The 13,007-nt window shown below is 37.6% G+C and overlaps 1 protein-coding gene across 1 annotated transcript; it reads left to right on the top strand.

The window, feature by feature from the left end:
- Window positions 1-1,237: 1,237 nt before the first annotated feature.
- Window positions 1,238-12,754, top strand: LOC104522966 (choline transporter-like protein 1; the record flags this gene model as incomplete). The annotated part of the gene is made up of 7 exons (XM_010165395.2): window positions 1,238-1,346; window positions 1,471-1,564; window positions 5,880-6,049; window positions 7,935-8,024; window positions 9,666-9,793; window positions 10,694-10,880; window positions 12,589-12,754. Coding segments are annotated over exons 1-7 (944 nt in total), but the record flags the coding sequence as incomplete, so codon positions are not given.
- Window positions 12,755-13,007: the final 253 nt, after the last annotated feature.

The following is a 13,007-nucleotide window of genomic DNA, read 5'->3' as shown; positions in this document are numbered from 1 at the left end:
TCTGATACCTGCTTATCTGATGCCATCTTTTCCACATAAGCAAGTAGAGGCATAAGGATTCATATAAACAGTATAATTGAAAATTGCAGTTCAGATGTTTTACCGGGTACCTTCTCTTTGCAGGAAATCTAACTTTCTTCAGTGGTGTATTTGGTGTTTTGGACCTGCCCCCAAAAAACTAATTTGTAGAAGTGGTATTTAAGTAGTGTTCCAGAGACTGCCTGGGATAGCCTGCTCAGCTGCTTTCTGTCTTGTCTTTCAGTCTGTGAATAGATATCTCTTGATAGAGGTAGCAATGTGGCAATGCTAAACAAGATTTCTGCAAATAACATTCTACAATTTCTACATGTGATACTTCTGTTTGGTGTCACACCGACCAAGATAAGGCTGTTTGTCAAAAGTCTTGGTTTAATTTGGGTAACAGTGTGTATGTAGTACCCAGATTCACTTTATAGAACTCTCTGCTACAGAGTATTTCTGGAGAGGAGACTTTCATAATGGCAATAATTGAATACTTATAGGGATGATCAAGATGTCCTTAGTTTATTTTGTAGGAAAAAAGAACACTAAAGGCTATGTATCCCCTTGCTCTGGGGAGTAAGCAATCTGTCAGCAAACAAGCTTGAGAAGAAACTTATCTTTGGATAGGCAGCTTGTACTGTTGGAGGCTTTCTTACCTCTTCCTCCAGTTTTTGAGAGACTGCTGCTCCAATCTGATTTGGCAGTTCCTGGAAGCATTGGCTCAGATGTTCAGTATATTGATTATAGACAAATGGGAACAGATCTGTCTGGGCAATGTACTTCTATTAGGCAAGTCTCACGTACTAAGGAAAGCTTAAATTATGTTTGAATTTGGTTGTAGGCAACTTGATCCTTATTGTGCTATACCAGTTTGTTTATAGAGAGAGTTCAGCTTCATTAAAAGCTTTGGACATCTGATGTGGTCAGAGCTTGTGTTATTTTTCATCCAAGTTTCTAACCTCAGCAGTTTGGTTCTTTTGTTCCTCTCCCTGAGTTCTATAGAATGGTTGTATTTTGAAAACACAAAAAACCCCCTGAAAAAAAAACACTTGAATGTTTTCTTTCTGTAATGAATGTTATCTTATGCAATATTCGTGCACTAAAAATTATCAAGAAAAAGTGTGGTGGAGTAGCAGAGGAGGGTGACTTAAAAGTGCTTTGTGTCCTTCTGTTTTAACCTGCATGGTGAATAAACTTTTTTGACTTGAATACACAAATGTTGAAAGACCCGAAGCTAGATGAAGAGTGTCATTCTGTTACACTGAAGCTTGTGCTGGGTTTGATTCACTGCTCTGTTATAGAAGGAACTGTAGCAGAACTTTGTGGTAATAACATGAGGAGCTGCAGAATTAGGACCTCTATCAGTTTTATTACCATTTGCAAAGAACAGGAATATTTTATTTTTATTTTTTTTCCCCATCAGTCTTTTTTTTTTTTTTCTCTCAACAGGGTCCACTCTGTGTAGCTATGAACTACAGCCATCAGAATACACGACAGACCCACGGGCTGCCAAGTTATGTCCTAAATATCCTGTTCCAGAGAGGTAATACTAACATCTTGTCTGATTGTGGGTGGAGGGAGGAGAGATTTGTTGTGTTCATTACAGTTCTTTAGGAAATATGCAGCACAAATTTATTCTGTCTTACAGATGGGTATTTTAGTGTTTTATTGACACAAGTGTTTAAAAGGCATTTTGAAAGCAACTCTTAAAGAAAAACCCAAACTATCCATGCATGTGTTACTGAGAGTATTAAGTTCTTCAAGTATCTTCAAGTTCTCTTCTGTCTCATGTAACTGGCACTGTGCTGAATATCAGCTGGTTTACTGCATTTCACCATATAGCCAGCTGCCTGCCAGCAATGCAGATCAGAGACAGTTATGGAGCACTTTAGGGAGGAAAAAAGGTATATTCACATGCAGCTCTCTACAGTGTTCACTTTTTAAACCTTACCTCAGCCAGTCAGATCTAGCATATTGCTTCATTTTTCTTCTTTCAGTCCCCAAATGACCAATATGAGGATGGTCAAGTACCAAAAAGAGGACTGTATTTTATAAACAGATTGATCTGAATTTTATTCTTTAAAATATTTTGCTAGACTGCTTTTTGTGAATAGGAGAGTAGAGATTGCAGCTCCAGAATCTCTGCTAGCTATGCTGTCTGGAACTGTGGAGATGAGCATTGCTGAGAAAAAAAGCTATCCATTTGCTGTTGTGCACACCCTTCTGTCAGTAATTCCACTCACTCAAGAAGAATCATATTGTGTTTTCTTGAAGTTTATCTTCTCAAACATATTCAGTAGTGGGTTGTAAATGCAGTCTTGCCCTATGTATAGGTTTCTGTTATGGTTTTATTACAATTTATAATTGGGTCGGTTCTAAAAGCTTTCATTTTAAGTGTCTCTTGGGTGTGTTGTAGCCCCTCCAGTGAATAATTTTTTTATGTTGTAATGACAATAAGTAGCTGCTGGAATATTAACTTTTTTTTTTTACTTTTCCACATAGCAGATTAATATTCATTCCATGCAGCTAAGAAGCTGTTACAGCTGTAATACAAAAACATGAAAACTTCAGCATGCATACTAAAAAGACTTGTCAGTCTTAATTTTTGCGAGAATTATATGGATTTTTCGCACTATGTGTTCCCACATCATTCAGTCTGAATGAATATACCTTAATGAAAACAAGAGGATAGAACAGTGTGTCAGGGCTCTAATGACACTACATAAATTCCTCACAAAAACTACCTCAAGAGTTATTTTTGAAAAGTTATTGTGTGAGTGGCGTATTTCCCCTTTTTTATTTGATATGAATAAAATGCTCAGTACGTCTGAATATTTCCTGAGATTGAAAAGTCTGAACTTAATGCCCTAAGGCAAAAAGGCCAATATTGTATCTGTAAACCACTCTGGTTTTCAGATTTTTATAGTTAAATTATTTGAATAAATTAGTGTAATTTGGAGGGGAAATGGAATCCTGTGGCTACAAACAAATGAAAACCTGACGCCCTGCAGGCTGAGGCGTTCAGGGAGCACTTACCTAATTTTCCTGTTTTGAGATTTGATCTGTCAAAGGTGTGAACCATCCTCTGACTCCCAGTTAGGTCCATGGAATGGAGATAGTGTATGCTGTGAGGACTGTCCCTTGATGTTTTCTGTTTCATGACCAGGCTTCTTCATGCCCTTCCATGGACTCTGATCCTCCAGCTTCAAGGCACTATGTCCAACTTTGCCACAGCAGTGCAGTCTGCCAATGCAGCCAGTGATACCTGTGTCTTCCAGAAACTGTGCCTAGCATATTTCTGCCTCAGTATGTGACTATTTAGGTTTGAAATAGAGAACTCTATGGAGGAAAATCTATCCAGCTTTTTCCTCCAGCATTTATCAAACAGTTGTACCAAATGGTGCTGAGTGCATGCTTTGTAGAGATTGTAAAGAGCAGGTAGCAGTGGTACTCCAGCCAGGCTGCACACACACAGGTTACCCTATATGCCCGGGTGTAGTAGAGAGAGGAAGAAGCTCTCCTGTGATATCTAGTACTTGAACAATCAGATGGGTCTCTTAACTTCATTTGAATATTGCTTTAAAAATACAGTTTTTAACATCATCATCTGCTGGCTTGAACTTTACTTGCTCTTGTTCATGATTAAGTATCATATTGTTATTCTCAGAAACATGTAATTCCATTTTGGTATGTAATATAACAAGTTACAATCAAGAGGCCGTGTGAAATAGCACAGGTCACTGAGAATACATCTATTATTGTATTTTTCATTAAACAAAACACCTTACCTTGCCCAGTCATTCAGTCAGAACCACTGAAATAGCAGCCGATCTCAAAAGGTGGATTCTCAGGAGTCCTATTTACTCAAGAAAGCTTGTAGGAACCACTAACCTCATTTTTAAAATTAATTACAACAAAGATAGAAATTAATTATTGCATATGAAAATAGGTAACTTGACATTGTAGTGAAATTGCCATAGCTTAAGGGACATTAAAAGGGTAATATAAACTCTGGTGCACATTTGTTCCTCTGTTGGGGTATATTTTGGAACAGTATTTTAATCCCATTAACGCCCCTTTTCAAAATGGGTATTTTCATATTTGGATGCAGGAACGACAGTCTTTTCCCTGCTCCCAGCTCAGGACTTGCACTTTGTTATTGATATTGGCAACTTCTAAATGCTGTAGGCTTTCTGCAAAGTTGGAATAGTTAACAATCAGATAAACCTCTCAGATTTCAATATTTCCCCGTATTACTGCATATAATGAACTGCAGTACACTGCATATTCCAAAATAGGCTATGTTGTAAGAGGCTGAGAGGATACATGGGCTGCCTTTTAAATAGGGCAGCCATCATTACGGGTTTAGTTTGGGTTTTAACAACTGTGACTAATTCACAATGACTTTGCTGTACTTTAACTGCTGTCTTCATCACTGCCTAACAGTAGACCATCAATATGAGCATCTCCAAATGCATTTAGTTACTCAGCACAGTAAGTTTAAAACCATATAATTTACAATTGTCAGTCACTTCAAGCAGTAACCTAAGTTCTGTTAATTACATGGCTATGGCAGGTGATCATACTTTCTCCTGAATTCTGTACATAATAATGATACACTAATGGTTTTCAGCATCTTGTCCTTTTTTCTCCAAAAACAATACATAGAAAGAACATGCCTAAGGCAGCTGGTTTACTCACTACATGTTTAAAATAACACTTAGAATTTTGGAAATGCTTAGGCTTAACAAATAGTTGCTGAGTACAGAAAAATTGCTGCTTTATAGATCATTGCTGAAATGGGGAAAATGCAAAAGATTACGTGTATTCCTGCTACAGTCTTCTGAAATCACTTATGTAAGGAAGCTTGGGGAGGGTGAAACAAATTTAGAGGTTAGAAGAAAAGACTGACTTACTACAAAATACATTTCTTTCATTGGCTGCAATTATAGGAAGGAACATTTAGTTCATGGAACATGTGTCTGTGGTGTAACTGGGAAGATTGATCACAAGATGTAATAGGCCACTTTGAGATCTGCTATAGTTTATGAGCAAGAAAGGCAGTTACTTAATGGGGAACATTTGGAAAACAAAATTACCCACTTTTAAAGTGAAGTTTTTGCTCTCTTGTATCTTCCTCTGATGGACTTGGTAACAGGTTCTGCTGAACTTTCTGCAAGGTTTAACGCATAATGTCAGTATTCTGGGGGACGATGCTTCCAAAGCAGTTCAGGAATAATAAAAAGTAGAGGCATCTTTGCAAGTTTTGCAAAGAATGTAGTGCATAATTTTAGCAAAATTAATGAAAGGAAACACTGTGATTGTAACCCTCAATACAAGAGCAAGCTTACTATGGGGAAAGACTAAGAATGAATACATTGATTTTTCTTGGCAGCAGTTTTAAGTGCTGATGTCTTTTAGCATAACGTATGCCTGCAAGAAGAGTATCATCATTCTGGAATTTCTTTTGCTGCAAATATGGGCCAGTTTTCTGTTCTAACACATGTGAAAGGCATTGTTTCAGCTGCTGGTTCACCATCTGACACTTGAATGGGAGACATTTAAGCAGAAATAGAAACCTGTATTTTCTGAGCTTTGCCATTTAAGGGTGGGAGGGTAAAAGTTTCCTATTGGACTGTGCACTCCAGCCTCACAGGGTTACTTGTTAGAACGCATCACTTCCCATTATGATCATCCTCATTCCAGCAGCACTTGTGCATTCAACACATGGTTTGTGGTTATGATGTTATGAGGGTGGAATGGTTGCATCTATTCACCTTTCATTTGTGTGTTGATGTGGCATTTATATTAAGTAGGAGTAATTTTTTTTTCTGATTTTTTTTTCCTTGTGTCACCAGTGCACCTATTCCATTCTTCCATCGCTGTGCTCCTGTGAACATTTCCTGCTATGCCAAGTTTGCAGAGGCCCTGATCACCTTTGTCAGTGACAGTAGTGTCTTACACAGGCTGATTAGTGGAGTTATGACCAGCAAAGAGATTATAATGGGACTTTGCTTGTTATCACTAGGTAATTGTTTTTCTCATTACTAGTTATTTCTTAGTACTGCATTAGGAGATTGTTAACACCCTCTAACCACAATATGAGCAAAAAAATGTATGATAGCATAAGCCCTTAGAAAATGGTTCAGGATGCTTTTTTAAAATGTTATTTGACATCTGGATAACATATTCAGAAGTAATATACATATGCATTTCTGTTTTTTCTCCTCTTCCACTGATTATGAGATATAGAGGATGTGTGGCAGCTGACGAGCGAATATTAGTTTTGGTATAGTTAACAATATTGCCATTGTCCTCATTTTTATTACAATATTTACTTTTCCCTTTTCTTATATTAATTTTCTGCTAACCCAAGTCCAAATAAACTGTTTCCAAATAAAAAGGACAGGCTGAGAAGTGCACAACAGCACTCTTCTAAAAGGTAGGGGATTTAGTTAGTTTAATTTAACATGCTTATGAAGGGGTATGAGAACTGTCAGAGGGAAAACAAGAAAGTTAGGTGCCTATTTGTTTTATTGTATGTTACCATCCTTCTTCCCCTTCCCCCAAAGTTAAAAACTTCAGGCCTTTGAAAACCTCAGCCTTGTCTGAAGAGCTGGAAATTCCCAGCAGTATGGAGGTACTGAGTTGTTTCTACAGTTGTGAGATGCCTCTGGCCTGTAGAATGACACATTGCACTACACTGAAGTGCTGTTTTAACAAATTCTTGTGAATTAAGGTGAGATGCTACCCACATATTTACTTTTTCAGTGAGTTTATTTTACTCCTACCAAGTATAAAATCTGAAATCCTAAAATGGGAAGGTCCAGATAGTATCCATTTATACAAGCAGTGTGTGGCTTGGAAAGAAACACTGTAAAACTGTACCAGATAAAGAATGCCTTTGTTTTCAGTCTGTCTTTGTGGGTTTTTTTTAAAAAAAAACAGCAACAACAACAAAAAAACAAACCCACCCACAAAAAAACCCCACCAAATGAAAGACCATTGAGTATCTTTTCAGCTGTATCTGGAAAGCTGTTTATCCTTGTATCTTGACAGCTGCAATCTTTGATAATAAAAGTAGAAAGACTGTTCCAAATCTGATAGCTAGTGGCTCATTAGCACTGCTACTGTTGGGTTAGAGTCAGAAGTTAATGCAGTTTTATGTACAGTTAATTTAAAAAATATTTTTCATACCTTCATAATTAAACAAAATGTATTTATTTTTAAACAATGTGTAAGATTGTGTGATTCAGAAAGCTAGGTTCCAGTGGTTTTCATGTAACTGCTGTACACAAATGAGTATATGCAAACATATGTGAATGCACTTACACACACCACTCACTAAATGTTAGTTGGCTGAGATTGTGGAGGGCTTTTTAATGTGCAGTTCCTGAACTACAGTGGAACTATATGAACAAAGCTTGTTAAAGAACTCATTTGAATGTTGAAAATAAAGTAGTAATTTTTTTTTTACTTTTTGGTGGCATGACATTTTAGAGTACACAGGCATCACATTATCTGCACTTGTTTGACAAGTGTATTTGAGTGCAAATTCTGCTCTGGTCTTTAGGAGATGTGCTTGTGTTACCAGACTCGGAGTTCTATCATGTCTTGCTGTGTTTTGTCATTGTCTAAATACATCTGTCTGTTTGTACACATTATGTCTTATATTTAATGTACCATGTAAATGTATTTATGCTTTCTTTGTTTTAATCAGCAGTTTCAAAGTGAAGGTGTAGAGGTGCCTAGTTTCCTTAACTATCTGTGCAGTGAGTTTATAAGCCTCAGAAAATAAATCTTTATCTAAAAGTTCTGTTAGAAGGCAGTTATCTTAGTGCAGTGGGACAATTAGGAAGGGTATTTCTACTTGAAATAATTGCTGTACTTATTTTACTTTTCTTCTTTTGCAGTGTTGTCCATGATTTTGATGGTTATAATCAGGTACATTTCGAGAGTACTTGTCTGGATTGTAACAATTCTGGTGATTCTTGGATCACTTGGTAAGCCTCGTTTGTCTCCCAATTTCTGAGTGCCCAGTTCTAATTTTTGTGCTCCACGTCCTCAGACCAGCTACAGCCTGCACAGATCTTGGACCATGCATTTCCCTTCTTCTTTCCTTTGAGTTCCTTGCAAGACAAATATAAAAAATGACACCTTTGTAATTGTAGTCCTCTCCCAGAGTGTACGTTGCTCCTTAGAGGTTTGCTGCACTCCATGCTTGGCGTGCAAGCTTCCTGCCAGCCTGTCTCAGGAGAGCCCATATCAGTAATAGGAGATATTCTTCACGGCACTTTTACCACAGCCCTAAATGTTGCCTGCTTCTTAATCTGCCTTCTGAACATGTGAGCAAGGCAGCTAGTCTGGGTGTGTCTGATGGCACACCCACCCACTGGGCATATTCAAGTATGCAGAAATCAAAGAGCAACTGTTGTTTTATGCAGCCTCAGGGGACTCTTAGGATGTAAATGGGTCCATACAACCCTGACAGGTTCATCAGCCCCTTCAGTCCTCCAAGTAGCTCTGTAGGTGTATCTAAGATATGTTCTTGAGGAGAAGAAAAGGTGCTTTTCTAGCATTTCTAATCAAATCCTTGTGTTTCCAGATAACTCTATAAGCCATGCATGACCTAGGTCATGTATGGAATGCAATCAACCATGCCATCTTGGGAATGGCCAAAGATTGTCTTATCCAAAATGATTTCGCTTGCACAAAGATAACCTTCCTTTATCACATTAACTTTTACATTTGTAAAACTTTAAATTTTGTATTACTAAAAGCCAGTAGCACAGTCAAAATGTATGGACAGATGACTGTGGGGAAGGAACAAAAATAGAATAATTAAATTAGGAAGTACTCACAATTCGGTTCTTGCATGACTGCAGGGGATGGGAAAAATAAGATCAGCAGACCATCTATGTCTTTTCAGGATCACTTGGGTTTTCTGCTTACTGTTCACAGGTTCTCTGATCACAGAAAAGGGAAAAAATGGATTTTGTTTTCTCATTTATGTTCTCTTTAGAAGCTGAGCAACTATGTTGAATGGAGTAGTTCAATGACTTATTGCCATCTGTTATTGTGTTCTAAAAAATTGCATACATTACACAGACTGAATAAGAACATGTCATTTGTGAGACATACTGCTTATTCAGTATTTACTGTTTGTTCAGGAGATGCCAAAAGAGCATCCTCCATTTAACTCTTGAACGGAGTACCTTCAGCAAATACTTCTAATCTCTGTGTAAGCTTATGCAGCTGATTAAAAAATAACAACAGAACAGAGGAGGATACTCAGATACTCAGAAGCCCACCTGAGCGGCTGGAGTCATGTATCTTTGTTGTTAGGGCTCTCCATGAACTAGTCCTCTCATGCACTTCGCCCTAAAACGCGGAGTCAGAGAGCTGCAAGTCTCTTAAATGGTCATAGTGGGGTAAGACTGTGAAAAGAGTATATCCACTGGCGAAGAGGGCACTTATCCATTCTCAGAAGTTCCTGTTGAGTTAGCTGTCAGTGCCCTTGACCATTCTGTACCAGACTAGACTTAAAAGAATAAACTGTTTAGCTTCTTTGGTATTAGGTAGTATAACAGCATCACATGGGAGGAGCATCTTTCAGTTCTTTTTTTTTCCCCTCTAAAACACAGGTGGTACGGGAGTCCTGTGGTGGCTCTATGCTAAGCAACGGATTTCTACCAGTGCTGTTGAGAATCAAGTAGCCAAAGACAATCTTCAGGCTCTTCTGATTTATGCCATTTCAGCTACAGTCTTCACGGTATGCTTTGCTAATGACTACATTATTTTCTTGTTCTGTCTTCCTAGTTGTCTCAGGTGAAAGGTTTATACTGCACACATTTTTGAAGAGTTTATTTCTACTGCAAGCTCTGCTGCAGTGATTTCACACTGACCCTCCTCCCCCCCTCCCTTTTTTTTTCTTTTCCAGACTTTGCTCTGTAATATCTGGTTTTGAGTCAGGGGAGAGTTCTTGAACCTGCAGCTACTCTCCTCTACTGTAAAATGTCCACAGGGACTTCCATGAATGGGTATAATACTGGACTTCCAATCCAGTTTTACTTACGAGATTTTTCTTAGGTTCCCAGTTCAGAGGTATTGCATCATTTCAGTTTATTTGAAAGCCCTTAGAGCATTCCTCCTTCTGAAATTTTTTTCTCGCAAACTTTTTCCTTTTACAGAAAGATCGTTGTGAACTAAAATACTGAAAATGCTTACTGAAACAATTTGTCGTCTTCAGGTCTTGCTGTTTGTTTCAGAGTTACTGACTTTGCTACTAAGAATTGATAATGTTTTATGACTTTTCAGGACAAATCCACCACACCATACCCAAATATAGATGTTAAATCGTATTCTTTGTTAAATCATGCTGGTTTCACTGGTTTGGAAAACATAATTGAGGATAGAATCTGGTCTAATCTCGTAAGCCTGAGGCTGATGATGAGTCCAAATACATAATTATGAAACTGGAATTCCCCAAAAGTATAATTTGGAAAATAATTTATCAACAGAAGAAGCTGATAGAGGTTTTGCATTTTGAACTTGTGATCTTCTAGGTAGAGCATGTGTTAATTTGCTGTGTTTGAACATCCTGGCTGTGCAAAATGGTATCTTGCTTATTTTACAATTCGCTAAACTATGATTTGAAAACTTCTCCCTCTAGGTTATCTTGTTCTTGATAATGTTAATTATGCGCAAACGAGTAGCTCTCACTATTGCCTTGTTCCATGTGGCCGGCAAGGTCTTCATTCACCTGCCACTGCTAGTCTTCCAGCCATTTTGGACGTTCTTTGTGCTTATCCTCTTCTGGACATACTGGATCACCGTTCTGTTTTTCCTTGGTACTACAGGTAAGCAGCTACCAGGCTTATTTTAGATAAATTCCACTTTATTTTTGTATGGTTTCAGGCTGAGTTGGTTAGAAAGCACGTGGGAACCTCTGTGAAAAAAACCAAACAAACTATGCTTCTATTGTTGTCTGTTTGAGTGATTTCAAAACACTCGTTTCAATAAAGTTCTTATACATTTGAGTCTTTGCGTCCCAGTATGTTACTTTGTGCCTTAGGCCGGCTTTTTGATTTGATGCGAGTTGGCATGTTGCAAACCACAAGACTGCATAAATAAAAGTGCCATAACCATTTTTCACATAATTCCCTATAATTTTACATAAACAGGTCAAAACCAGCTAATCTTACAGCTAATTTCATAAGGTATTGTATTGTAGCCAGTACTCATACAGACGAAGGGTTGTTGCAAACATTTACTTTCTCCCAAAATATAAATATACTCAAAGTAGTGTTCAGTTGTTTATAACTTAGGTGTCCAGTATTATTTCAGCATTTTCCAGGGTTATTAGGGAGATTTTTCTGCCATTGGTACTCCATATTCTGAGAGCAGTGAATGTATTCACAATTTCTGCCTGCTGTGAACCACATAGAAAATGAGAACTTTGTGTTCAGGGTCTGACAAGAGCTTCTAGAATTAGTCAGTTCAAATCTTAGTTATTTCAGAAGAGAAACCTAGCAACTACTTTTTTAAATCAGAGCTGTCTGTGTTATTTTGCAGTAAGCTGTAGGCAATAGAGACTATCGTTCATTATTAAAACTTTAGAATTTTGAAATTTATTGTTTACTGCTGATCCAACAGTAGCAGTGTTTCAGGTCACAGAGCTATTTCAGGGTAATACAAGTAAATATTTTTTTTATTTCACAGCCTGAATTCTTAGCAAGGGATATAGGTAGTAGATTTCATGTGTTCTGTTCTAATTCTGTTGAAGTGTTTAGTTTTCATTACATGCTGTGTTATGTGCAGAAAATGTTCACCTCTGAAGGTGAGTTAAGCCTCAGTCCCATAGTTCACTATGTGAGTTAAAGACCACAGCACAGAGACCAAATTTGTAGCAAAATTTAGGCTGATACTGTATTTTTCTGACAGAAGTCTTTTGGTTTGCCTTGATTCTGCAAAGACTGATGATGCTTTTAGCTTTATATGCACTCAGTGTCTTCACTGGTTATCAGTTAAACAAAATCTTTGTGCAAATAGGGCCAGATCTTTTCAATCCAAACCTGGAGAACTGAAAAAATGTACTTTATTTGTGTATTAGAAGAAGCCTACACTTATGAAGATCTTGTGCATGAAAACAAAAGTTATTTCAGAAGTTCAATTTATTCACAAGAAAATACTACTTTTTTAATATAAACATAAAAGCATAGCTAAGAAGGTGGAGAAGGTGTTATCAATGCTAATTGTAAGAATTTTAATACTTATGTTGGTTAGTTTTGGAAATTTTCACCATGTGGCTATAAATTAAAAGAAGTGTTGCGGGATTTTGAGTGCACTCGTAATTTTTTTTAGTACTTTTTTCAAATGCCGTTATACTGATTGTCTCAAAAGCTGTATCTCTCTTACGAACAATCTTCCTAAACATGACATTTAGGAGTGTTAGTAGAAGCTGGAATGGTTCTGCTGTAGACAGTTATGAACTGCTAACACCATACGCTTCCTTCTTTCAGAGTTGATGTAAGCATCATTTCCTTTTTTACCTTCATGTATTTCTAGGTAGTCCTGTCCCAAATGAAGAAGGATTTGTTGAATTTCGGGTGGTAGGCCCTTTGAAATACATGTGGTGGTACCATGTAGTGGGACTGATCTGGATCAGCGAGTTTATCCTAGCCTGTCAGCAGATGACAGTAGCAGGGGCTGTTGTGACATACTATTTTACAAGGTAAGGACAGCTTAGACAGCTGTACTGTAAGCGGCCTAGAAATGGAATTAGAGGAAATAATGAGGGTCACAGCTTTGGGGGGGAATACTAGCTTCCATTGTGAAAGCTGGAGAGCAGTTGAATTGTACTGACTCTTTTTAAATAATGTCAAGTCCTAAAATAATCTGTTTTGCTTATTATAGATGGTATTTTTGACATTTAGGACTTGGAAGTCTCGTTTGCTTTGTAACCTGTGCACATTGTACAGACATGG

The sequence above is a fragment of the Antrostomus carolinensis genome, unplaced genomic scaffold (genome assembly GCF_000700745.2).
Source record: "Antrostomus carolinensis isolate BGI_N321 unplaced genomic scaffold, ASM70074v2 Scaffold14193, whole genome shotgun sequence".
In the NCBI taxonomy this organism is placed as follows: domain Eukaryota; kingdom Metazoa; phylum Chordata; class Aves; order Caprimulgiformes; family Caprimulgidae; genus Antrostomus; species Antrostomus carolinensis.
Note: the sequence above shows the minus strand (reverse complement) of the source record. Positions and strands in the feature narration are given on the sequence as shown.